The sequence below is a fragment of the Diceros bicornis genome, chromosome 35, assembly GCF_020826845.1.
Source record: "Diceros bicornis minor isolate mBicDic1 chromosome 35, mDicBic1.mat.cur, whole genome shotgun sequence".
In the NCBI taxonomy this organism is placed as follows: Eukaryota; Metazoa; Chordata; class Mammalia; order Perissodactyla; family Rhinocerotidae; genus Diceros; species Diceros bicornis.
Window position 1 is genome coordinate 17,804,125 of NC_080774.1, and position 27,622 is coordinate 17,831,746.

At 51.2% G+C, this 27,622-nt stretch overlaps 1 protein-coding gene across 2 annotated transcripts in view; it reads right to left on the bottom strand.

Moving 5' to 3' along the window:
• Window positions 1-802: 802 nt before the first annotated feature.
• The window catches only part of FAM222A (family with sequence similarity 222 member A), a 54,545-nt gene continuing 27,725 nt past the window's right edge, over window positions 803-27,622 (bottom strand). For both annotated transcript variants that reach the window (XM_058531616.1, XM_058531615.1), the window contains exons 2-3: window positions 26,746-26,873; window positions 803-2,865 (exon numbers count right to left, since the gene is read on the bottom strand). In XM_058531616.1, coding sequence (XP_058387599.1) covers window positions 1,622-2,865; window positions 26,746-26,827 — 1,326 coding nt within the window. In that variant the 5' untranslated portion in view covers window positions 26,828-26,873 and the 3' untranslated portion in view covers window positions 803-1,621. The remainder of the gene's footprint in view (window positions 2,866-26,745; window positions 26,874-27,622) is intronic.

Here is a 27,622-nt window from a genome sequence, read left to right on the forward strand (position 1 = left end):
AGGAAGAGCTGGGAAGGAATTTAGTGATGCGAGGGGACGCTGCCCTCCGACCACCTCCACACAATTCGAGCACGAGGCAGCGGGGCCCGGGTTCCGTTCCATCTCGGCCACTCTATGGACAGATCGCCGCCCTGACCAGGTGGCTGACATGGTCACAGGGGAAGTGACGGTGTCCAGGAAAGATGTACTCAGAAGAGCTGGAGGAGTAAATAAACCACCGAGGGCAAAGTGGCCGGGCACGGGAGGCGCCCGGAGGCTCCTGGCTGCTTCCTCGGGGCTCCAGCCCGCAGCCCCGGAGGAGTCAGCCGCTTTACTCCTGCCGGGAGGAGGACAGAAAGAACCAACAGGAGCGACAGAGCAATCCCACAGCTGAGACACCATCTGTGTTTGCCTTTTTTTTTCTTTCTCTTCGTTTTTAAAACAATATAGTGCAGACTGCACTTCTCACAGTAGAATATAATGGTCAATTTTAGTATAAAAAAAAAACATTCTCAGAGATTTGTAAATGCACTTAGTGCTTGAACAGGCCTTGGAGAGAGATACAGTACCGCTTCCGGGGTGCCAGAGGGGCTGGGACTTGGGGAATTTGGGCCTTGGGGACTGAATGTGGGACCCCTGCCTGCCTTCCCCCGTACTGATGGTGTGGGGCGGGCCTTGAGGGTGGCTTGCAGGAAAGGAGTTAGATTGGGTCTCCCCATTAAAACCAGTAGGTTGCCCCCTCACTGGCTCCTAGGAGAACCCCTGAAGAAGGAAGGGTAGGGTCCCTGTGATGGGGTCTAAGGTGGCAGGCCCATTGGGTGGCAGGCCCATTGTTAGCCCCTGTGGAGCCTTTGTGCGAATAGGAAAAGGGTGCCCCTTCCTCAAGATTCGGAAAATCGCCATAATAAATATACAAGTCTAGGATGCAAAGTGGTGTCTCCTTGGACGAGGTGCCCTTGTGCAGTGCACAGCCTGCGCAACTGTGCCCAGCAGCCCTGTAAGATGTACTAGAGGGAAGGGGAAAGATGTAGTCCAGGGTTTGGAGAATGGGGATGGGGGTGTGATTTTTCTGTGTTGGGATGGAATGGGGGGAGGGGAAGGAGAGTCTGGAGGAGGAGGACAGGGGGACCGCTGGTCCCTGGAGCCTCGATTAGAGTGGTCTTCACCTGGGTGGGCCAGTGGGGGACACGGTGGGCCCAGTGACTTCCTATAGGCCCTCTGTGCTCCTTTTCCAGGAGACTGGGGAGCTCGTGGGGGGAGGAGCTGTCTGACCCTGGGGGCTGCTCTGATCCCCCCGACCCTACACCATCACACTTCCTCCCGCATCCCGCCCTGGCCTGAGCCCCCCTCCTGGAGAGCCAGAAGGGACGATTCCTGTTCTTAAGTGGTTTCTCTCTCCCTGCCTCTGCCAGCTTGGAGGGAGGGAGGCGTGGACGTCAGCGGCTGCCCCGGGCCCTCCCGGTGCCCTGGGGCCGCCGATGGGGGAGGGGCCTTGGTGGGCGAGGTCGCCTTGCCACTCCCGAGGGCGCCGCATGGCAGCAGCCGGCCCGGCTTCCCTGCGGGCGTCCGTGGGCACCGGGGCGCAGGGCGGGGCTGGGTGCGCCTGCCTCCCCGCCCCTGTCCGTCTGACCGCCGGCGGGCCTTATCTGTAGACGGGCAGGCGGATGTGGGCGTGCTGGTGGTCGAGCAGCCGGGGCACGGCCACCGTCTCGTAGCCCTTGCCGAGCATCTGCTCCTTGATGCAGGGCGGCCGGATGTCGTTGATGAGGTACTCCAGCGACTGGAGGCTGCTGCTCAGCGCCGCCGTGTTGCACACGCTCTTGCTGGGCAGGCCGGCCCGCGCCTCCGCGGGGGGCCCCGCCAGCTCCCGGGCCGCCCCCGGGCCCAGCTCGGCGGCCGCCGCCGCCGGGTTGTAGCAGTCGCTGGTGGGCGTCACCAGCACGCTGTTCCAGGGGGCGGCGAAGTACTGGCCCAGGGCGAAGCCGGCGGGCAGCCCCGCGCCGCAGGCGAGCGGCGACCCACTGGGCCGCTCGAAGGCGCGCCCCCCGCAGGCCTCGGGGGACTTGCTGGCCGCCGCGCCCCCGCTGCAGGCCCGCAGGGGCTGGGGCGGCGGCGGGGGCGGCTTCTGCGGCCACAGCAGGTAATCCAGGCCGCCGTCCGCGTACCCTGCGGGCTTGGTGGCCCCGGCCAGCGCCAGGGCCGGGGTGCTTCCCTGGCCCAGCTCGGTGGCCTTGCGGCAGTCGGGCAGGCCGGCGGTGGCCGGGTAGGCCATGCTGGGGAAGCTGGGCACCGGGCCGTGCTTGGCCGGGCTGGGGTGGGGGACGGCCACGCCCTGGCAGGCGGCGGGCGCGGCGCCCGGGGCCTGGCACTGCTGGTTGAGCTGGTAGAGGATGCTGTGGATGGAGGGCAGGTTGGAGGGCGGCAGGGGCAGGCCGCGGCCCGGCAGGGGGATGACGGAGGCGGCGGGGGCGGGCGCCTCGGGCGGCTTGGGGTAGGCCGGGGGCCCCAGGGCGCCGGGCGCGGGGTAGGGCGCGATGCCCACCTGCACGGCGGCCGGCGACAGCTTGGTCCGCTTGCCCTCGGCGCTCTTGAGCACGCCTTTGGCGGGCCCGGCGGGCGCGGCCACGCTGGAGGCCGAGACGGCGGCCTTGACGACGGCCAGCAGGCCCTGGTAGCCCGCGGCGTGCTGCGGGTAGGGGCTGTAGCGCTGGCCGCTGGTGTCATAGCCGTTGACCGTGCGGCTCAGGTGCTTGTGCTGGGGCACGCGGATGTTGGTGGGGAAGATCTTGATGGAGAGCGGGCTGTTAGCCACCTTCTCGGCGTAGGCGTCCAGCTCGGCCGGGCTCGGGTAGCGGGAGGAAGGCATGGAGCTGGCCGCCGTCTCGCCTGCGGGGACAAGCCAGGAGAGGGAAGCACAGGTGAGAGCCGACCCCGTGACACGGGGACACCTGGAGGCCACAGCCCCCTGCTCCCCAGGACTCACCAGCCGCCCTTCCCTCGCTCGTTTCTGCATGCATTCACTTGCTCCTTCCTTCATTCCCTCGCAATTGTCGAGGAGTAGAGTACATAAAGGAAACCGCGCACACCATAAGCTGGCTGAACTTTCACAGACGGAACACACTGGACAACACCTGGGTCAAGGGACGGGACATTGCCTGTGCCTCGCAGTCACTAAACACCCGGGTTAGTGGCTCTCCTGCTCCGACAGCGTGGACTAGTTGTGCCGCTGTCTACATGGTCAGAGGGGCTCCTGCAGTGCGCACCCATTTGCATCGGGATCTATCACTTAAGGTCACGTTTCCGGAGTCATCCCGGTGGCCGTGTGTGGCAGTGGTTCGTTCTCTCTCGTTGCTGTGTGGTGTTCGTGTCTACATCACAACTGACATCCTTCATCATTTCCAGTGAGGGGCTGATATGTGGCGCTACGGCCCCGGCGCACGGATTCAGTGAGTTGTGTCAGGAATATGCCCAGAAGCGGAACTGCTGGGACACAGGGGAGGTGACGGTTCAGCTTCAGGAGAACATGCCCAACGGTTTGCCGAAGAGACTGCCAGGCTGCCGTCCCCGAGGCAGAGCAGGAGTGCCGGGGGGCTCCGACCCTAGTCTATGACGCTTTGTGGGGCCTGTCTTTCATTTGAACACCGCTCTGGGGGGTGTTCGTTCCTCCCACTGCTTCACTTTCCTCTTGGTGCCTCCCTTTCCTCCTCTGTAAAATGGGATGACGACATGCGACCTCAGGGATGGTTAAGTGCGTTGCTATGGGAAAGAGCCCAGCATGGGGGCTGGCGTGTGGGGAGGTGGGAAAGTGGGGGCCGTTGCTGTTGGCTTTCATCTCGGGGCTCATATTCCCTTCTTCCATCACTAGGCAGGTGAGGAGGAGGGGTTTTTCCCCCACTGGCTGCCCATCCCCTCCCTAAATCTGCCTATCACCTGCAGGACCAGCATGGTGGCCCCTGCCTTTTTTGTGAGCTGTCAGCATGTCAGCTGAAGGGTGTACTTTGTGTGACAGGCTAACTGTCCCCACTCTCACAACTGGCCCCTGTCCTGGGGAAGGTGGGTTGCTGTTGGGCAGACCCCCTTCTCCCATCCAAAGCCCCTCCCTGGTCCTGAGATGATCCTCAGTGCCACCAGGACCCTCCCTGGAGCAGGGGCCTTGTGTGACACAGATGGAAAGACTTGGCTTTGGAGCTGGCAGGCCTGGGTGGAATCCTGCCTGATGGAGGGGCTGTGTGGCCCTGGGAAAGCTGTCTGGCCAAGCCTCAGATTCCCCACCTGTGGAGTGGGGATAATGATCATGCTGGGTCTGCAGGGTGGCCTCGAGGAATGACTGTGCCAAGGGACCCAGCAGGGTTGAGGTGCACACTGGGTCCTGGGAGAGCATGACCTGTCTGCGCCCTCGGGCGAGGAGGACCCTACAAGGTCTCATGGAACACTGCCTTCCTTGCCGCCATGGGGGCACCCCTGGGGCCTCCCAGTGATTCCTGGGGGTCTTAGGAGGGGGCTTCACCACTCTGAGCCTCAGTTGCCTCCTCTGTAAAATGGGGTTATGCTGTGGCTAACGCTATGTCCCAGGGTGGCTATGAGGATTTAACGGGTCCTGTTGGCAGAAGCAGGTGCCTTCTAAGTGTGTTCATACCCTCCCCATCTGCCAGGGACACGGGCCTTCCCAGGAGAGGAATGGGTCGTGCACGGCTGGGCCTGGCACTGTGTCTGGGACAGAGTGCAGACCCCAGCCCCTTCCAGGCCTCCCCACCAATCGGAAGGCCACACTCCACATCTCATCCTTCCAGATGGGCTCTCGTGGGCTCACAGCCAATCTGAGCAGAATGCGTGCCGTGATGGGGAGGTGCAGGCGGCATGGGGATGCGGGGAGCCTCACCCGGCGGGCTTCAGAGACAGCCTTCTGGAAGAAGGAGCCTCCCAGCTAAGGCGATGGTAGAGGGGGTGAGGAGTGGGGAGAGAAACATATCTCAGGCAGAAGAAACTGCTCGGGCCAAGGTCCAGAGGCGAGGAAGCATGCCCCAGCTGGGAGGTGTAAATAACTCAGAGTAAGAGCAGAAGCCCAAGAAGAGAGGAGGAGGAGAGAAGACCGAGGGAGAGGGGGAAGGAGAGAGGGAGAGAGAGAGAGGAGGCTCAGGGGGGCACCGGGCCAGAGCAGGCAGAGGTTCTCAGTAGCCCTGACCCCAGGGCACACTGTGATGTCTGGACACGACTTTGGTGGTCACAACTTGGAGAGGGGGTGCTCCTGGCACGTAGTGGGCAGGGGCCAGGGATGCTACTCAGCATCCTACTATGCCCAGGACAGCCCCCACCACAAAAAACTGTCTGGCCCCAAGTGGCAGCAGTGCTGCCTGGAAGGAGCCCCACGTCAAGGCATCAGCAGCCGTGGGAGGATTTAAGGAGGTGGGGCAGGGCCAAGGGCAGGCATGTGTGTTAGAATGGTCACTGCCCTCTGCCCTGAGGGGCAGCAGGCAGGGAAGAGGTGGGCCGCACTGAGTGCCACTCCACCCCTGCTGCCTAACCTGGGCCGGGCTGGTAAAGCCGACCCTGGGCCCCCATCCTGACCCTGCCTGGGGCAGCCCCTCCTAAGTGGCCTGAAATACACCCGGTGTGGAGAATGGAAATGTCGCTTTGGCCAACGGGGGAATCTTTCTCCGAGATTGGATTTAAACTACATTATACAAGCAATTTCATGGGCACTTAGCGCCGCTCGGAGAGTCCCGCAAAAAAGGGACCAGCTCTTCATTTACCAGCCATAAATCAGCAGTTGCTATAATGAGCACAAAAATGTCACTTTTATGCAATTTTACAGATGAACAAAACTGGTGAAATTAACTGTGGTAACCTACTAGAGTCAGCAAAAGCGGCTGCCGGGAGAAAAAAAAATTATATCTGTATATATTTTTGTTCCTCTTAAACTGTCTTCCCAAGCAAGTTTCTGCCATTGTGGTGTGAAAACTCATTTGTCCTCACCATTATACTTTCATCTGGAGTTTATCTTGAGTATCCAATGAGCCACCAACTGTGAAAATGATTAAATCTACAAAATCTGTCTAATGGATGGAATAAATTAGGTGTTTAAAACCTTAAGGAGGAGGGAAGAAAAAGCAGTGCCTGTTACTAGTTCCCATTCATTGGAAGAAGAGGCCCGACGGGTCAGCAGGGCTCAGTGAGGGGGGGCTGCCCTCCAGCTTTTGTTGGAGCCGGTGGTGGCACCATAAGACAGGTGAGTGCTTGGTATGTGCCAGGCTCCGTGCCGAAAGCTTTTCTCCTCTTGTTTGGAGCCCTAACAGCTCTGAGAGGTGGGAGGTGGTCCCCATTTTACAGATAAGAAAGCAGACAAGTTATGGCAGGCGGCCTCCAAGATCTGCCATGCCCCCCACCCCAGTGAGTCTCACTTCCTGGTATTCACGCCCCTGTGTGGTCCCCTCCCACTCCAAAGGGGGCCGACCCGTGTGACCTATAAGATACAGTGGAAGTGAAGGAGTGTGACTTCTGGGGCGAGCTTGTAAAAGGCACTGTGTCTTCCTCCTTGCTCATTCTGTCCTGGATCACTTGCTCTGGGGGAAGCAGCTGCCACGTGAGGACCCTGGAGCGGCCGCGGGGAGGCCCACGTGGAGATGAGCTGGGGCCTCCTGCCAACAGCCATGTGAGCCCTCTTGGAAGCAGGTCCTCCAGCCCCAGTCAAGCCTTCGGATGACTGCAGCCCCTGCCAACATCTGACTGCAAATTATAAGAGACACAGGGCAGAACTACCCAGCTAAGCCACTCCTGAATTCCTGATCCACAGAAACCATGAGAGAGAATACATGATTAGTCATGTTTGAAGCCATTAGGTTTTGGAGTAACTTGTTACATAGCAATAGATAACTACCTCAGGCCCCCCTTTTACAGACGAGGAAACAGAAGCTCAGAGCTTCCCAAGACTGCACAACCGAGAGGGCAGAGCTGGGGTTGGGACCCGGTCTGTTTGCCTTCCAGGTCACCCTCACCCTACCCGCACCCCAAGGCAGGCCCCGGATGAAGCCAGTTGACTCAGGAGGCTCTATTTCTTTCTCCATAGAGTTAGGAGGAGGACAGTTCTGAGGAGGGACCGTAAAATCAGCCTAGAGGCTCAGAGAGGCAGGAGGTGACCCGTCAGAGGCCACACGGCCCGGCAGCTCTCCCTCCTGCCAGCTGGAGGCCCTGAGCAGGTGTTGCCTGGATGTGTGCTCAGTGCTCCTCGGTGTACTGAATGTGAATGCCTTCAGGTGGGCGTGGGCCTGCAGGTCACCAGGGTCCCTTGTCTCAGACCTGGCCTGGTCACCATGCTGCTGTGGTCCCCGTGAGCCTTCGAGTCTGCAGCCCCCACTTTACGCCTTGTTCCTGGAGGGCTTTCTCCTGAGCCACCCTGGGTGCCTCAAACTCAGCTTTTCCCATCAGAGTACAGTGGCCGTGACTTGGGGCCTCTGGCCACTCAGGCCCCTGACCCCAGCTTGGTGAAGGCTCCAGACCCTCCCCTGGAGGTGGGCCCAGCCGCCAATGTTCAGTGCCGTGGTACAGCCCTGCAAATGTCATGACACAGAAGGCCTCACGTGAGGAACCAGCTGAGCTAGTTGTCTGCAGCAGTGGCAGCATGCACAGGATTAATGTGGGGCAGGGGTTCTGTGGCCCCGTGGATCCACTGGGGAACCCCAGGGCCTGCCTTAGATGCTACTCCCTCCCTGCCTCCCGATTCCCTCAGCGCCTGGGCGTCATCACTGCGTGTACCATGGCAGAGTCTGAATACCACGGGCTTGTCCTGCTCCCCCACTGGACATGGGCTCCCTGAGCTGGCTCGTTCACAGCTGCGTCCCTACTGTCTACAGGACACATGGTAGGTGCTCAGGAACGTTGTCTTGAATGAATGAGGAGGCTGTGGCCAGACAGACCCGTCCAGCCTGGGATCCCCTGTTCACTGCCAGTCAGGACACTCGTCCTGGGAGGAACGAAGCCAGAGAGACAGCCCCGGGGAGAACCGCCTTTCGGAAGCCTCCCTCCAGCCCCGCCTCCACCAGATGGTTCCCGAGCCCCTCCTATGCACAGGCCCTGTACTGGGCCTTGGAGACGCAGCAGCAGTCAGAATAAACCGAGTCCCTGCCCTCAGGGAGCTGACGACACAGTCGGGGGTCAACAATACATAACGTGCCAGGCAGCAGCAAGCCCCATGAGCAGGAATAAAGCAGGTGTAGTGGTTTTAAAACACGTCCACTAATTCTCTGACACTCCTCCCACAAATGTGGAGTCTAACTTTCTTTCACTTGAACATGAACTAGCTAAGCGACTCGATTCTGCTGAATAGGATGGAGCAGAAGTGGCGCTGTGTGACCCTCATGGCTGGATTGTAGAAGGCAATATGGCTTCCGCCTGGAATCCAGGTATGTTTGTGTGTGTGTGTGTATGTGTGTGCGCGCGTCTGTCTGTCTCTGTCCATCCCTGGGACCCGCCCATGTTCTGGGCTTGGCCATGTGTGGGTATTTCGGCCGATAGCTGGCATTAGCCACCCGATGTGTGAGGAGCAGGTCTTCAGAAGATTCCAGCACCAGCCTGGGTCTTCCAGCAGACCCCTCCCCCACCCCTGCCCTGCACGACACCATGGAGCAGAGACACTGTCTGTATTCCCGAGTATACTAAATGCCTGTTTGACACCACCGAGTTTTGGGGAAATTTGTCACGCAGCCATAGTAACCGGGACAGTGGGATATGAGGGGCCGAGAGTGACGGGGTGGAGGGGCGCCTGGTTTGGACACGGTGGGCAGTGAAGGAGCGAGCCACGTGGGTGTCACTGAAAGCGGTCTCGGCAGTAGGGACAGCAAGTGGAAAGGCTGAGGGCGGTGGACGGGCGCGTCCGGGGAAGCAGAGGCCGCGAGGGAGGGTCATAGAAGATGGACTGGAGAGGCGGGGGGCGCACGGTGCAGACAGGCTGGGCTCGGGGGCCGCTGTGAGGACCTGGGCAACTCCACACTGGACGGTTGGGAGCAGACGGGAGACATGACCTGATGTAAGTTTCACAAGACCCCTCAGGCTCCTGGTGGAAAACAGGGCAGGAAAAGGGGCATCAGGAAATAGTCCTGGGAGTAGCTGGACTGTCCCGTGAGACAGAGCATCCAGGAGGCACCCAGCAGAAATATGCCTAGCTGGGCATTAAAACTTAGGTTCTAGAAGGCTCTGATGATGTGGGGAAACGTGTATGGTACAGGTACGTGGAAAGAGGTTACAGAGGGGCTGTACCACACGAGCCTTGGTCTCCCGCCTTCCTTCTTGAAGGGGATTGAACCAAGACTTGAAGGGAAAAGCCCGGATGCCAGCAGTGGCCCGGCCTGGGAAGGGGCATTTTTCTTCTCCGTGCTTTTCTGTCATTGCCAGGGGCCAGCCGCGACCGCGTGTTGCTGTCGGGTGGGGGACAGGTGCGTGGCTCCCATTCCTCTCGGGGTCCGGCCCTTGACCTCTGCCTCATGCAGCCCGGTTTGCGTCCTCCACGTCCCTGGCCTTGAGCAGCCCGAGGTGCTCCCTCTTGGGCAGACGGTGGTTGGCAGCCTTTTGAGAAGGCGCCACCTTGCAGGGGGGCGAATGCAGGCTGAGTCACAAAAGCCTCAGTTCAAATCCCGGCTCTGCCACATACTGTGTGGCCTCGGGCAGGCTACTGCCCCTCTCTGAGCCTGTCTTCTCTTGTGTAAAATGGGGACGATGCTACTGCTGCTCCCGTGACCTTGGAGAGTTTTTGTGAGGACTGTAAAGGGTGCTACCCTCAGTGGGTGCCACGGTTGGTGGTGGTGATGAATTCACTAAAGCCCCCTTCACCACCTCCAAGCCCCCACCTCCCTCTCTCGGTAAAACCCTCCAATGAGCCCCTGTTTGTGTGAAGTCTCAGCTGTTCAGGGTGGCATTCGAGGCCCGGCCACCTGGCCCTGACCTTCCTCTGCAGTCCTCCCTCCCCACAGCCCCCTGGATGCGTGCATGGTGTCCCCGGGCCTCCCCTCACATGCCAACAGCTACCCACTGCTGAGTGTTGCCTCTGGGCCAGGCATTGTGCCAAACACGCAGGGAGGGCCTTGTCCCTCTGCAGTCCCCACGGCAGCCTCGGGAGGTGGGCCCTGGGTCTCAGAAGAGGAGGTCGGACAGTCAAGGAACAGGGTGTCAAGTAGGGGTTGCACTTGCAAATCTCCATGTGTTTTTGCTGACCTCTGGTGGACAGATGGGCTGAGAATGAGCCAGAAGGCCCAGGCAGGGCAGGGACTGAGGAGGGCCGGAAGGCGTGTCCCGCCCAGAGATGTTCGCTTTTGAAACAATAGTCAAACACAGAGCAGGGCAAATCACACACCTGGTGGGTGGATGTGGCTCATGGGCCATCAGTTTGAGCCCTCTGATGGCAGAGAAGGATCTGTGAGCCAGGATTTGAGCCCTGGTCACCTGTCCCCTGGGCCCCAGCTCTCAATCATTGGGCGCCACAGACACGGTGGCTCAGGCTGGTCTCTCGAGCTGACGTGCCTTCCTCGCTAACCAAAATCCCCCTGGGCCTTCAGAGTCCAGCTTAAAGGATGCCTCCTTGTGCTGACGGCCTGGACACCCTGCTCTTCTGGTCTGTGTCCGTCTGTCTCCTCCACCCCACACCCCGGTGGGAGGTGCCCCACCTTCGGGTCCCCCCAGTACCTGATCCAGAGTGGGGAATCTGGGGACAGACACACAGTGCCTGCCGCAGAGTGGTGCCTGATTCATGTGCTGGAGGAATGAAGTAACAGGTGTCACTTACACCCCCTGGTCTGCGGGCTTTGACCCTCCAGGTCTCAGCCGGGATGCGCCCCCATCCGGGCAGCCTTCCGCGACGTGCTGTCCCCGGACGTGCATGCTGTAGCTGTCTGCTGACCTGTCTCCTGCGCTAGATTTGGAGGCCTTGAGGGCAGCCCCGCTCTTTCTCAGCACCCCGATGCGCGCGGAACCACAGCAGGTGCTCAGGAGCATCGCAGGAAGGACGGCGCAGAGCCTGGCACATCCCGTTCTGAGGCCTTCGAGAGGCTGCAGGGCAGCTGCCAGACAGAACCGGGAGCCCAGTGTGCAGAAACAAAGGCGCCCACCCTGTGAACTGAGCCGCTCCTGCCCCTGCTCCGCCCGCCCTGGCCCCCGTGAAAGCCTTGTCGGGAAACTGAAAAGGCTGGCTACAAGAGCCGGGCGAGCGCCGCTGCCATTAAGGGAATGTTATGGGCCTTTTACAGGTGCGTTAAATAGACGTGGTTATTAACGAGTATATTAAGCCAATTAAAAGCAGCCCTTTGAGTGGGTTTAATGTTGCTACAGGGAGACATGAGAGCAGGACTCGGCAGGGGCCTTTCGGAAGCTGTGAGGAGGGGGAGGGTAGGTGGCGGGGTGGGGGCTCTACTGTAGAGACCACAGAGAGGGGAGGAGCTCAGACCTGGGCTGGAGTCAGGCTGCGGCGGTCTGACACCCAGCTTTGCCACTTGCTGTGAGTGACGTTGGGCAGCCACTTAACGTGCATCTGTTTCTCGTCTGTAAGGGGATGAAGGGGTGGACACGTCCCGGGTCACTGAAGTCAGTGCCTTACTCTGCGCGGCAGGGCACGTGGTCCTCGCTCATCGCGGGGGCAGGTGGAGGTGGGGACGGAGGTGGACGGGGCAGGGGCAGGACGCCAGCCCAGAATTCCTGCTCCCACACTCCAGGGTTCTCTGTGGTGTGGGCCCTCCGGCATCCGCAGTGGATATACGCCAGTCCCTCCAGGTACTGTCCAGACAAATGCAGGTTTCCACGGGTCCACTGGACATGCGCCTGGGGAACTTGTTCCCTCAGGGACCTCAGATTTTTTGACTGTAAGATGGAGCTAACTGTGGCTTTCCCATAGGAGGGGTGGGAGAATTAAAGATGTGCCAGGCACATGGTGGGTGTTTGGCAAATGCCGTTCTTTCTCATGCTGTCACAAGTTTTGCCTACTGCCTCTTCCCTTAACGCTCAGGAAGTCACAGTGGGCATTATCTGTGTTGAAATGGGGGGGAGGAGAGGAGTCCAGGACAGAAGGGGTCCCTGGACACAAGGCCTGGCCCCGGCCCACGGGGAGGAGCAGCCCACATCTGCATTCCCCTTCGCTGCTGACACTCTGCCCTTGGAGGTGGCAGCCTCCTGAATGCTCAATTAACGTGACACTAATTAGCTGGTGGCACCAGCTGAATCCCTAATGAGGCTGCCCAGGAGGGGGTGGAGGGAGGCGGCTGGGCCAGGGCATACGCAGCTGTTCTCCGGCCTCCGCTGGGAGAGATGTGAGGAGGGGCAGGGTGGTTGCCAACCACCCTGACCTGTCCCCAGCCCACTGACCTGGATGGCAGCCTGAGGGCATCTGAGTTCAGACCTGGGTGTGAATCCAGGTGCCCCAGGACCAGCTGGGGGACCTCAGGGAAGTGATGACAGCTCTCTGGCCTCCATTTCCCCTAAGGGGACAGAGGGAAGATTCAATGAAAGGATGCATGTCAGAAGGTTTGGTACATAGTGGGTGCTCAGAAAAGGCTGGCTGCCTGCCTTCTAGCTCTTTCTGGGCCAGACTGGGCCATGCAGGGCAGTGGTTATCACTGGGCACTGCACAAGGATCCTCTCTTATTCTCTAACCATGTGTATGCACGCACCCATGTAAGCTCACACACACACACGCTCAGAAACTTAGGAGCACACGTGTGAGCCACAGGTGCCCGGACATTCAAGGACGTCCTGCACATGCAGAGACTGGCAGCTGCTCGCAGGCACACGCATGTATCCACACACGCCTTCCACACCTCTGGAGCCCTGGCCGGAGCCCTGGCGTGGCTGAGGGTCCCTGTGGGGGGGCTGGGAGTACTTCAGTCCCTCTCCAGCCTGACTTTCCTGCCCCTCACCTGCACCTCAGTTTCCCTTTCCTGCTCTCTGACCGGGCTCTATCTTCAGGAGCCCACTCCCCACTCTCTCCCTGTACCCAGGCCCCTGGCTCTGTCTATGTCCCCGTCTTGCACTGCTGCCTTGCTGCCTGTCTCTGTCTTCGTAGTGGCTGTCTTTGCCCTTGGAGCTGCTGTCTCATCTCTCCCTCCTTTTGGCCATGTGTGTACCTACTCCCGTCTGCCTCCATCCACGTCCACGTTGGTCTGACTCATCCACCCCTTCGTTCCTCACTCCAGTCTCCGTGTCCAGCACTCAGTCTCGGCCTCGCCCCTTCCACCCACCCCCAGCTCCCTGCCCATCCCTGCTGCCATCTTTCTGCAGCCACATCTGTGGCTCTCTCTTCTGGACACTGGTCCATTATAAGTGCTGCAGACACCCTCTCTCAATTTTTGGCTTGTCCTGACTTTTTTTAATGGGGTATTTTGCTGAGCCACAGTTATTAATTTTAATGTGGCCCAACCTGTTGTTTGCTTTATTGGTGCTTTTTTTCCTCTCGGTTTGCAAATCTTTCCTATCCTGAAGATGATACACTCTGTCATTTTCTTTAAAGAATGGTATGATTTTTCTTTCCATGGTAGTAGGTTTTCAGTCTGCCTGGAAGTCCTTTTTGTGTATGGTGTGAGGTAGGGCTCCAGTGTCATTTATTCCACGTGGATAACCACTTGTCCCAGCACTGCATATCTGTCCCCAGTGATCTGCAAGGTCTGCTTTGTCCCAGATTGAGCTCACATGTGCATCGACCCATTTCTAGGTGCTTGGCTCCATCCCCTGCTCGCCTCTGTCCCTGTGCTGATTCTACCATCTCAGCCTGAAGCCCTGGCAGTACTAGCCCCTGCCCCACCCTCACACATCTTTGTCAAAAGCGCCTTGGCTATTCTTGGCCCTTTGTTCCTTATCAATGTCAGACTCAGCTCTTCAGGTTACACACACACACAAATGGTCAGGATGTAGGGATCGAATTGAATTGAATTTTTTCCATATTGAATCTGTCCATGCATGTTACCCATGTCTAAGTTCATATAGATCTTTAAAAAATATCGTTGAATAAACTTGTAGACAATCCCTAGATAGATACAAGCTACCAAAACTGACTTAAGAAGAAATAGAAAATCTGAATAGACCTGTAACAAGTAGAGATTGAATTAGTAATCAAAACACTACCCACAAAGCAAAGCCCAGGCCTAGATCGTGAATTCTACCAAACATTTAAAGAATTAACACTAATTTTTCACAAACTCTTCTAAAAAAGAGGATAGGAAGGAATGCTTGCAAACTAATTCTGTGAGGCTAGTATTACTCTGATACCAAAACCAGACAAAGACACCACAAAATAACTATAATATCCCTTATGAATATACACGCAAAAGTCAACAAAATACTAGCAAACTCAATCTAGCAACTTATAAAAAGCATTATACACCATGACCAAGTTGGACTTATCACAGGAATGCAGGGTTAACATCCAAAACTCAATGTAATACATGATATTAATAGAATAAAGGATATCTACCACATGATGATCTCAGTAGACACAGAAATTGGATTATCTGACATCCAAGGTCCCTTTGTGATGAAAACACTCAACAAACTAGGATAGAAGAGAATTTTCTTAACCTGATAAAGAATATCTAGGAAAAATCTGCAGCTAACATCATATTTAATGGTAAAAGACTGAACGCTTTCCCCATAAAATCAGAAAAACAGATGTCCACACTTGCCACTTCTATTCAACATTGTACTGAAGAGTCCAGCCAGGGTAATTAGACAAAAAGAAATAAAAGGCATTCACACTAAATAACAAAAAGTAAAACTATCTGTATTCATAAATGACATAATCTTTCACGCAGAAAATCCTATGAAATCCATTCAAAAACTGTTAGAATAAACAAGTGCAGCAAGGTTGCAGGATACAAGATCAATATACAAAAACCAATTGTGAACAATCCAAAATGAAATTAAGAAAACAATTCCATATATAACAGCATCAAAAAGAACAAAATACTTAGAAGTAAATTTAACAAAAGAAGAGCCAAACTTAGAATCTGAAAACTACACAACATCGTTGAAAGAAACTAAAGAAGGTTTAAATAAATAAAAAGACATCTCATGTTTATGGATTGTAAGATGAAATACCGAGATGGCAATGCTCCCTAAATTGATCTACAGATCCAGCACGATCTCTGTCAGAATCCCAACTGGCTTCCTTGCACAAATTGACAAGCTGAGACCAAAATTCACGGGACCCAGAAGAGTCAAAACGATCTTGAAAAAAAAAGGACAAAGTTGGAGGACTCACATTTTCTGATTTCACTATTTACTACAAAGCTACAGTAATCAAGACAGTGTGGTAGTGGCATAAGGACAGACATACAGGTCAGCAGAATAGAAGTGAGAATCCAGAAATAAACCCTCACGTTTACAGTCAGGTGATTTTTGCCAAGGGTGCCAAAATAAGTCAATAGAGAAAGATTGGTCCCTTCAACAAATGTTGCTGGGACCAGATGACCACATGCAAAAGAATGAAGCTGGACCCATACACAAAAATTAAGTGAAAATGGGTCATAAACCTGAACATAAGAGCTAAAACTAGAAAACTCTTAGAAAAAAACATAGGAGTAAATTTTCATGACCTAGGGTTAAGCAAAGACTTCTTAGATTCAACACCAAAACTACTAGCGTCAAAAGAAATTTTGACTTCATCAAAATTAAAACCTTTTGTGCTTCAAAGAACACCATCAGGAAAGTGAACAAGACAACCCTAGAAAATATGTGCGAATCACGTATCTAATAAGGGACTGGTATCTAGAATATATAAAGAACTTTTACAAATTAATAATAAAAAGACAACCCAATTAAAAAATGAGCAAAAGAGCAGAATAAACATTTCTTAAGAAGATATACAAATGGCCAATAAGCACATGAAAAGATGCTCAACATCCTTAGCCATTAGAGAAATGCAAATCAAAACCACGAGATACCACTTCATATCCACTAGGATGGCTGTAATCAAAAAGAAAGATGATAAGCGTTGGTGAGGATGTGGAGAAACTGGACCCTCACACACTGCTGGTGGGAATGTAAAATGACACAGCTGCTTTGGAACAGTCTGGCAGGTCCTAAAAAAATTAAGCACAGAGTTACTATGTGACCCAGCAACTCCCCTCCTAGGTATATATGCAAGAGAAATGAAAACATATGTCCACACAAAACCTTGTACATGCATGTTCATAGCAGCATTCTTCATAAGAGCCCAAAATGTAGAAACAATCCAAATGTCCATCAGCTGATAAATGGTAAATAAAACATGGCATATCCATACAATGGAATATTACTTGGCAATAACAAGGCATGAAGTACTGACACATGATACTACGTGGATGAACCTTGAAAACATTATACTAAATGAGAAAAGCCAGACACAAAAGGACACATATTGTATGATTCCATTTATATATAAGAAATGTCCAGAATAGGTCTATCTCTAGAGACAGAAAGTAGTCTCATGGTTGCCTAGGGCTGTGAGCAAATGGGGAGTGACTACTCATGGATATGGAGTTTCTTTGTGGGGTGATGAGAAAATGTTCTGTAATTTGATGGTGGTGATGGTTACACAACTCTGTGAATTTATACTAAAAAAAAGTATTGACTAGTATTGAAAAGTATTTACTTGAATGGGTGAATTGTACAGCATGTGAATTGTATGGTATGTGTTACCATACACACAAAGCTACCAACAAAATTGTAATAGTATCTTTTTGTAAAATGGATTTTCCAACTCTTTGCTGTTGGTGTAGAGCAGGAACCAGCAAACTACTGCACGGGGGCCAAACCCAGCCTCCTGTTTGCTTTTGTAAATAAAGTTTTATTGGAACACAGCCCCGCCCATTCATTTCCCTGCGTAGTTTTCACGCTATAATGCAGCAGAGGCAAGGAGTTGCAATCAAGACTGTAGAGTCTGCAGGGCCGAAAGTATCAGCTCTTTACAGAAAGTTTGCCAACTTCTGCTGTAGAGGAATACAATTGCGTGTGTGTGTTGGTCTTACATCCGCAGTCTTGCTGAATTCTTATGCTCTTGGGGTTTCTATACAGATAGTTTTACTTCTTTCTAATCCTTAGCACTTATGATTGATTTTCCTTGGCTTGCTGAGCTGGCTAGGACCTCTGTACAGGGTGGAAAGGCAGGGATTTGGATTTTATCAACCTCGGGTTGGTTTGCTGTGGATTGTGGTTGGATACCCTAATAGATGAAGGAAGTTGCTTGCCTTCCTAGTTTCCTAAGAGCTTATAGAAGGGGGCTCACTCCGTCCGGCCCTCTCTCGGCCCTTCGTCTCTGAGCCTCTGTCCTCTCCCAGGCTCGGGTCCCATGGCAGGGGCAGCCTTGGACCTTCCTCCATCCCCCAGGCTGCACTCAGCAACAGCTACATAATTGAATCTGCTGTGTGGCCAAAGGTTTGTTTTTAATTTTATTGGAATTTTAAATTGCTTTGTTTCTTCCGTATTTTATTAGTGTCAGTGGAAGCAGCTGCACCTGCAGGAATGCTCGAGGGGCTGTGGCTCCAGCCTTTCGGGGTCAGGGTTGTTGGGGGAGGGTGGGGGGAGGGGTGGGAGTTGGGATAATAGCAGCTCCCTGATCTTCTTAGGTTAGCAAGCCCTTCGAAGCGTCTCATCCATGATGAGAGAGAGAGGCCAAGGAATCTCTTGTTCCCTTGTGGGTATGGGTGTGGGGGCAAGTAAAGTAAAGTGCTACCAGGCCCTGGGGGGTTCTCTCCTTCTGTTCTTATCCCCACGTCACAGTGGGGGAAACTGAGGCCCATAGAGGGCCGGTCACTCACTTGCCCAAGCGCACACACATCCAGGGCACAGCCAGGATTTGAGCCCCGGACTATCTTGGTCCCAAAGCCTGTGCCCTGGGGGCTCATGGGGAGGAGGGCAGGGTGGGCACGCTACCTTCACCTATAGAGCAGCAGCCTGAGGCACGGAGAGGCTGCGTTGCTTCCCCCAGGTTCAGCAGAGCGAGGGTAGAAGCTGCTGTCAGTCTCCTGGGTAACTGTCCCAGCTCCCTGCCCCCCGGCCAAGCCCCCACGGTGCCTCTCTGGGGCGCGCTGCACAGCCTGTACTTTTAGTGGAGCGTGACTCAAAGTTTATGTATCAGCACCATGATGAGAAAATCAAATATTTATTAGCGGGGAAGGCCCTGAGCAGCTGAGAAAAACAGGCTTCCGTCCCAGGGGTGGGCAGGTCCTGTTTGGGACTCAGGGACTCTGGCCAGCTGGGAGTAGCCCAAGATCTTGGGCCTGAGATAGAGGAGGGGGAATGGAGTTTCCCTCCCTCCACACCTTTTTTCCTTTCTTTTGTTGCAGATCACTTTCTCCAGTCACCTGGAACAGGCCACAACAGCCAGCCGCCTGGGCTCCTGGACACATGGCCACCCGTGCCCTTGGCTCCACTGCCTGCCTGACCTCAGGTCCCGGGGAGGTGAACTGCAGCCATTTCCAGTTCACTGGCCATGTTCTGGGCGTATGTGATGGCCAGTCCTCGTCACAGCCCTGTGTAGTCAGGCTGCTCTGAGCCCACTTTCCAGGAAGAGGAGGGAGGGGGTCTCAGACCGGGCCACGTCTTCCCCTTACTGGGCTCTTGACGTATCGTTGCAGATGGTCAGAGCTGGATGGCTTCTTAGCTCCACCTGATCTGACCCCTTCCTTTACAGAAGGGGAGCAGAGGCCCAAAGAGGTTGATCAGCTTGTCCAAGGTCATGCTGCACACGGCCCAGTGGAGACCTTTCTTCCTTGGTGAGAAACCAGCAGAGCATGAGGTCTGGTCACAGAGCTGAAGGCCAGCCCTTCCTGTCTTGGGTCTGCCTGGGGGCAACAGGGACCAGAGGGTCGGTTCAGGGCCTCGTCACCCAAGAGTCACGCACAGGAGGAAAGGGCAGGAGCCTCCTCTGCCAAGTGTCCAGGCCTTGACCGCGGCAGGGCACCCGATTCAATTTGCTTATCTCCCTCCCTTCCTGCCTCCCTGTTTCCTGTGCTCTTTAATTACAGGCAGAGTCAGTGTCTTTTCCAGTAAGTGCAGAGATGTCAAAGGGTTTGAGTGGGCAGGGGAAGCAGGACATCCTTGGTGGCCTTCCACACACTCTAGTTCTGGCCTTGGAATGGGAAGGAACAATCAGTCCAAGTCATTGGGCCAAGCCCCTGCCTCTAGCCAGCTGCTCAGTAAACAATCAAAGGTTAAAATGCACAGACCCTCTGAGCCAACAAGTCCACCCAGGAAGAATTTTTTTGCACAGATACAAACACAGATGTACAAAGATGTTCATCACATCACAGTTCAGAATCACAAGAGACTAGAAACAACCTAAATGTCCACCAACAGGGGTAAACGTGTTACCATTCTTTAACCATGGGACAGAATACAATGCAGCTGTTAGAAAGAATGAGGGCATTCTTTCAGTCAGATGGGGAATAATCTCCAAGATATATTGGTAAGAAAAAAAAAGGAAAAAAGGCACAGAGCTGAGAAGAGTGTAGGGGTGTGAATGTTTATGTAAAGGGTATTTACTGCCCCTCAGGAGGGGATTTAAGAAATTGCTAACGCTGGTTCCTCTGGGAAGGAGAGTTATTTTTCACTGTACATTCTTATGCTTTCTGAATTGTGTGCCATGGACAATCTGTTCAGTGAAGTACTTAATTTTATAAAAGAGAATGCGATGTTCCTCCTGGAGGTCACGTAAAGGAGTGAAGAGGACTGTGCATGAAGAACATTTTTCCTTGAAACCAAAGCCCTTTCCAAATTACCTTCATTGTTCTATTTTTGATAACACAGACAAATATTTCTCTAATAGATAATGAAAGAAAACCATCAGAGGACCTTGAGTTGTGAGGATGTTGATATAACATCTTAGGTCCCCTTTTCCTTTCTGGAAATACTCTGAAAGCAACATGGTATAAAAATACAAATTCCATTTTTGGCAAAACCAGGAGACAGCTAAACCCCTAAAGAAAAAAAAGCAGGTGTATAGGCTGCCCAAAGCAACACAGATCAAGTGGGGCTGAGGGAGGAAGCAGAGAGATGTCACAGCTGTCTATTTCAGAAAGCGCCAGCAGTGTACAACCCCCAAATGTGAGGGACACACCTGAGGTACAAAATCTAAACCTCTTCTTTGCAGCAGTGAAACCAGAGGTGCATTGGCTGGCTAGAACACAGATCACAGAGGGAAACACTTTTCAAAGCAATTAAAGCACAAAATGACTGAACTAAGATCAAACATCGGTCATATCAATAAATGAAAATGGGCTAAGCTCTCCCATTAAAATTTTTTTAAAAACGCATTCAGATTGGATCACAAAGCTTAATCCAACTCTATAGTATATGACTCACGTCTAAACAAAATAATTCAGAAAGGTTGAAATAAAAGGATTGGGAAAGGTTTCAAGAAAAATGAGAATTAAAAAAACAGAGATTACCATCTTTTTTTTTTTTTTTTTTTTTTTTTTTTGTGAGGAGATCAGCCCTGAGCTAACATCCGCCAATTCTCCTCTTTTTTTTTTTGCTGAGGAATACAGCCCTGGGCTAACATCTGTGCCTATCTTCCTCCACTTTATATGGGACGCCGCCACAGCATGGCTTACCAAGCAGTGCGTCGGTGCGCGCCCGGGATCCGAACCAGCGAACCCCGGGCCGCTGCAGCGGAGCGCGCGCACTTAACCGCTTGCGCCACCGGGCCGGCCCCAGAGATTACCATCTTAATAGATGAAATTCAATCTGCCCCCAAAGTATTAAATATGGCAAAGAAGGATGCAATTCACTCTGAAGATTTAAGGTGTTAATATCTATGTGTTAAATAACATTGCATCACCACTCATAAGGCCAGAGCTATAGGTGCTACAAGAAGAAAGAGACTGGAACATATTAGCGGTAGGTATCTAAACCTACCTGGTTCTGAGGAGCAAAGGAGGTGGGGCTAAATAAGAAATCCTGCAGACACACCATATTTGTAGGAACCTGTTTGTCTCTGAGGCAACTGGAGGGAAACAGCTGGGCTGGGAAAAACTCACCTCCTCCAAAGGCTAGCAATCAAAACTGAACCAGCATAGGACCCAATCCAAATATGTAAGAAAAATGAAGGAAAGGCAAAACGTAAATAAAGTAATGGTTGGCAAAAAATTCTTCCCATCAGAAAAGTGTGGTCACAGATGAGATGAAGATTATGGCCAACGATTTCATTGGTGAAGGAAAAAACGCAGTAATTGTTTCTATAAAGCAAAAACACAAAGTGGATATACAAGAGTAGGGGGAAAAACTCATCATAAAAGTAAAAGAGGAAATGGAGTAAGCACAAGGCAAAAAAAAGAAGGCACAGAAAACACAGGAAGAAAAGTGAGCAAAATGAAAAGCAAGTAAGGGGTTAGAAAGGCTTGACCAGAAGAGGGAACACAGGGAAGACGGGTGAAAGACAGCCAGTCTGTGCTTAACTGGGGCCCCCAAAGAAGGAACCTGAAATAATACAAGCCTTGGATCTGCCTGTCGAAAGGGCACGGTACTGTGTTCCAGGAGAAACAGACATGAACGGTCAACCCCAAGACACATGCTAGTCAGGTGATGACATGAAAGATATGGAAAGATCAAAATGAAATATAAAGGAGGGAAAATCGGGCTTCAACTTCTCCACGGCAACATTCAACGTTAGAAGAGAAGAGAACAAGGTCTATAAAAATCTTCAAGGAAACAAAGTAACCCAGGGATGATTTTTCACTTATTCAAGTAGAAAGGCGATGGACAGACCGTTCTGAACGTGCAGGAACTCCAGGAGTGTTGCTCACAGGAGGCCTTAAGCCACAGACTCGAGGGCCCACTTCAGATGATGGGAAAGTAAGGCCACAGGACTGGTGGTGAGCACTGACCCTGTTTATCCAGGAGGCTGAGATGGAAACAGCTGTGGGACTTTGGTGATGTAACCAGATGCTGACATGACAAGCCCGGGGAATAGAGTCATGGTATTGCTAATGACAGGAGGGAGCAGAAGAGGGGAGAGATGGATGGTGGTGTAAGTTCACGATGTTCTCATCTTCAGTGGCTGGGGTCAAAAGGTACCATTTAAAGCTGATGTCAGGTAACAGAGGTTTAAAAGTGAACTCCCAGAAGATGCTGTAGAGAGAAAAAGGAAGTGCGCTGATTTTATCATTTTGTTCATCTTAGGGAAAGTAATAGATACTGTTCCAAAGAAATAGAGAACTAGGGTATTATTTAAAATTAAAAACACCAACCTTCCTTATGATTACAGACGTCTGTCATAGCAATAAATGAAAATGGGCTAAGCTCTCTCATTAAAATATTTTGTAAAAGGCATTCAGATTGGATCACAAAGCTTAATCCAACTCTATAGTATATGAGTCATGTCTAAACAAAGCAATTCAGAAAGGTTGAAATAAAAGAATTGGGAAAAGTTTCAAGAAAAATGTGAATTAAAAAAGCAGAGATTACCATCTTAATAGATAAAATTGAATCTGCCCCAAAAGTATTAAATATGGCAAAGAAGGATGCAATTCACTCTGAAGATTTAAGGTGTTAATATCTATGTGTTAAATAACATTGCATCACCACTCATAAGGCCAAAGCTATAGGTGCTACAAGAAGAAATAGACTGGAACACATTAGCAGTAGACATCTAATTCATTTCTCTGTCCATGACAGGTACGGTATAGAAGACCTAACTAACATAATTAATGGGGTAGATATAATTGGTATCCACCAAAGTCTGAGTCCTGAAAACAGAGCCACATCTTCTTTTTGCATCCCCATTAAAAAGTCACAAAACTCACCAAAATGACCATAGAATATATCGCAAAGAAAATCTCACTAAAGTCCAAAAAAGCAGAAATCATAGACAGCATTCTCTGAATATAATGCAATAAAACTAGAAATAACAAAATGCAAAAGCACCTATTATCTGGGTGGATAGGTCGAACTCAGCTTTAGGTCAAAGAAAAAAATCAAAGCCAAAATTATAAAATATCTAGAAAATAATGATGATAAAAAATACTACATATTAGAATCTATAGGATATAGCTAAAGCAGTACTCAGAGAATTCATAGCCTTAATTTTTTTTTTCTGTTTATCAGTATAAAGATTTAAGCCTCTAACTCAAGAAATTAAAAAAAAAAGCAGGAGGAGAATTTTAATAAAGATGAACGCATAAATGAATGAATTAGAAACCAGAAAAGGGTAATTACTAATAAATCGTAAAGATGGATCTTTGGGAAAGGGGGATCAATAACCTCATTAGCTAAATAACCTAATCAAGAAAAATGGGGGGGGGGAGCACAAAATATACAATATGAGAAATAAAGGTGAAATAATCATTTAAAAGAACAAGTTATTTTGTGCAACTTCATGCAAATAAATTTGCAAACCTAGATAAAATGGACACTTTTCTAGAAAAACGTAATTTACCAAACTCATTCAAGAAGCAGAATGATGAAAACAGATCAATTATTACAGAAGAGATAGAGAACATTATTTAAGAGCTACCCACCCACCCCAGGTAAATGCAATAGCTCAGACTGTCTCATGAAGGATCAACCAATCTTTAAAGAACGGATAATCCACTTCTACTGAGACTGTTACAAAGCACAGAGAAAGAAGGAAAGCCTCCTCTGTCTTTATGAAGCAAGGGTAACACCAATAGCGAAACCCAACAAAAATTGTTCCAAAAAAAAAAAAAAAACGACTAATCTCGCTGATGAAATTGGAAGCAAAACTAAATAAAATAGCAAATCCAATCCTGCAGTATATTATAATGAAATATTCACTGTAACCAAGTGGGATTCAACCAGGAATGCAAGGATAGTTCAACATTAAGAACTCTATATCATTATCCATATTAATAGGTCAAAGGAAAAACCATATGATCATCTTCATCGACACTGAAAAGTCATTTGGTAAAGTTCAACTTCCATTCTTGATTTGTAAAGTTCTTAATAAAACAGGAATAGATGGACACTTATTTAAACTAATGAAAAATCTGCCCTCCAAACCAGCATTTTGTGTAATGGGGAAATCCTAGAAGCTTCACATTAAAGTGAGGGACAAAATCAAGAATGTCTGTTACCACCACTATTATTTTTCCTTGTTCCAGGGACAGTAGCCAACACTATTAAATAAGACAAAGAAATTAAGGTATAAAACTTCCAAAGTAGGAGGTAAAATGATCATTTGCAAATGATATGATAGTATAACTGGAAAACCTAAGAGACTAAATTGGAAAACCATTACAAACAATAAAAGAATTCAGTGAGGTGGCAGGAGTTAATAGCTTTTATATAAACAATCTCCATTTATGGAAGAAAAGACTAGTCAAAAAAGGTTAACTATCCAGAAGTAAACTTAAAAAAATGTGCCAGATCTAAATGAAGCAAATATTAACACATTCCCAAGGGTCACAAAAGGAAGTCTGAAGAAAGGGAAAGTTATATGTCAGGTTCTCGGAGGGAAAGACATCATCATAAAAATGTCATTTCTTCCTAAACTATATTTATAAATTTCATGCAATCTCAGTAAAAACACACATAGGACTTTTGTTCTTACACAGATAAGTTGATTCTATGGTTCATACAGAAAAATAAACAGAACAGCCAAGGAAATTCTGCATGTGGAAATGATGATTAACAAGGAAGAAGCACCGGCAAATACTAAAAGGTGTTTACACACACTACAACATGGATGGATCTTGAAAACATGACGCTAAGTGAAAGAAGCCAGTCACGAAAGGCCACGTACTGAATGATTCCCTTCTTATAAAAGTCTAGAATGGAGGAATCTATAGAGACGGAAGCAGGTGGGGGGATAAGGGCGTGACTGCTAATGGGTAAGGGGTTTCTTCCTGAAGTGATAAAAATGCTCTATAATTCACTGTGGTGATGGTTGCAAAATTTTGTAAATATACCAAAAACCATGGAATTGCACACTTCAAATGGGTGGATTGTGTAGTGTGTGAATTATATCTCAATAAAGCTGTTAAAATTTTTAAAAATGTATTCTAACTCTACAACAATTAAAACAGTATTGCACAGACACTTGAATATACTTGGAGCCACACCTCACATTTCACACCAGATAAATTACAGAACAATCAGAGATCATATATTTTAAAAGTTAAACCATAAAAGAACTAGAAGCAACCTTAGGGAGCTGGTTCGTTTGTTTTTTTAAATAACCTCAGTCTGAGGAAGGACATTCTAAGTATGATACAAAATCCAAAGACCATAAAAGGAAATACAAATTTCACAGAGAAAATCTCCCCATGGCACAATCAAAGAAAAATGACAAATTGGGGAAAACATCTGCGATTCATGACAGACAGAGGGCTACTTCCATCATATGCAAAGAGCTCCTACAAATCAATAAAGACAAGACCCCAATTGGAAAAAAGGACCAAGGAGACGCATAGATAAGTCAGTCAGACCATGTCTATCAAAATTACAAGCGCACATACCTTTGATCTAGAATTTCCACTTCTAGAAATTTATCCTATAGTTCTGTTCACACCTTTGGGACACATACACAGTTGTTATTGCTGCATTGCTTGTAATGGCAACAGGTTGGGTATGGTGGTACTTAGGGGACTGGTCAAATAAATTATAGATCATCCTTGCTATGGAAAGCTATATGGCAAAAGAATGAGGGGGCTCTTTAGCTGTTGACATACAGGACGTACTGCTGAGTGAGAAAGTGAGGTGCAGGACAGTGTGTACACATGTATTTGCTGGGATGTGCATAAAACATTTCCTGGGAGGACACACAGGGAGCTGACAACACAGCTGCCTCTGACAGGAGACCGGGCTGGGCAACAGTGGGGACAGAGACGCTTTTGTCTGTACGCCCCTTTATTCCTCTTGAATACTGGACCACATGAATGTATTACCATGTCTAAAGCCAAATCCATATTAAAAAAGAAAAAAAGCAACAGTGTAAGCAGAATGGTAAATGTCAACTGATGCTGTGCTACAAGACAGAGGCGATAGGGAGGGGTGGGGACTGTGGTGAACTGGAGATGGGTGTCCCCTTTAAAGAGGCTATAGTTCAGTTCCAACCAATAGCTGCAGTATGGGAACACAGGCCTATTTACCAGATCCTCTGATTTTTTTTCAAGAGGCACTAGAAATCCAGAGTTTTATACAAATCTCCCTGTTTTTAAATGTTTCTAAATACTTTAGATGTTTTAAAAACCCTATGGTGGTCAAAAATAATCAGATCAGAGGGTTTGGGATCCCTGTCCTAGGTGGTCAAGGAGGACAGACCCTTGGAGGTCACCAAGTCCAGCTCCCTAATTTGACACATTGAAAGAGGAAGGCCCAGAGAGGGAAAGGACATGCCCGAGATCACACAGCGAATCAGGCCCCGAGCTGGGATCCCGTTCAGGACCATTTGCTTCCGCCGTTATCCTGCTTTCTGCTAATGCAGGAAAATGATGGTGAGTGAGACATGGCTCATGGTGGGGGGTACAGTGCTGGTAGTGGTCAAGAAGGCTGCTGGGAAGAAGGTCACGCCCAGTGGGAGTTGGCCGGACAAAGGGAGTGGGTGCCATGGTGGGGGAGGGTCCCCAGGGAGGCCACACAGCGTGGGCAAAGGCCTAGAAGAACTCGGAGAGTTCAAGACAAGGTCGTGGTGGGTGGACATGCTGGAGGGTGGATGGCATTCCCTGCCTGGTGGGAAAAGCGTGGTGTGTCCAGGAACAGAGAGAAAGTCCCCATGGGCTCAGAGTGGGCAGAGGGAGGGGAGGGCTGAGGGGGAGGGGCCGGGGAGGCATGCAGGGTATATGCAGGGCAAGGGTGCCCACTCACACTTGCGCAGCTCCAGGCTCTTGCTCGGGCAGGCCAGGTGTTGGCCCGGTGGGTTCTGGGTCCTCTGCAGACAGGCCAGCATGGCTGAGCTGGGGGCCCACGGTGGGGCGCGCTCTGCGGCAGGATCCCTGTGAGGAAGGAGATGAGGTGCTCGTCACATGGGGCTGTGCCACGCCCCCTCCCACTTCCCCAGCTGCAAGTCGCTGCCAGCAGCCTCCCTCCCCGCTATCCTGCAGAACATTGGAGACTTTAAAGCAGACACCCTTTCTCCCTTATTTGACAGATGCGGAGATCAAGGCCCAGAAACATCAAGAGGCTCATCTGTGGCCTCACAGGAAAGAAGAGAATCCAGGTCTTTTGAGTGGTAGACTTCCCCTGTGACCAGACATGCCCTGGCCCTGCTCAGCATGCAGGTCACCTCCTTCAAGGGGCTTCCCTGACGCCCCCAGCCTGGTCAGATCCTCACCCGCTCCGTGTTCCCTCAGCAGGCTGTCTTTCCTGCAGTGGTGGCCTCCAGCTCTCTTGTAACCAACGGTGAACAGATCTGCAGCGCCCCCTGCAGCCTTGAGCTCATCCAGGGCCAAGACCTCATTGGGTCATCTTTGGAACCGACACGGAGGCTGCCCAGAAACTGCCAGTAGGCGAATGGGTTCCAGTTTATTGAAGTGCTGGTCTGCCCCTGGCCTGGGGCGTTCTCACAGCACCTCTGGAAGGGAGATGTCCAGGATGCCAGCCCTGGGAGAACAAGGGGTGCTCCCATCCTGACCCGTGCTGAGCCTTAAGCCCTGAGTCCAAGCCCCAAGGGCCACCGGGGCTCCCTGAGTGAGCTCCCTACCCCAAACGGAGAGGGCAGGGCCACGGAAGGCAGCTCTGCCCT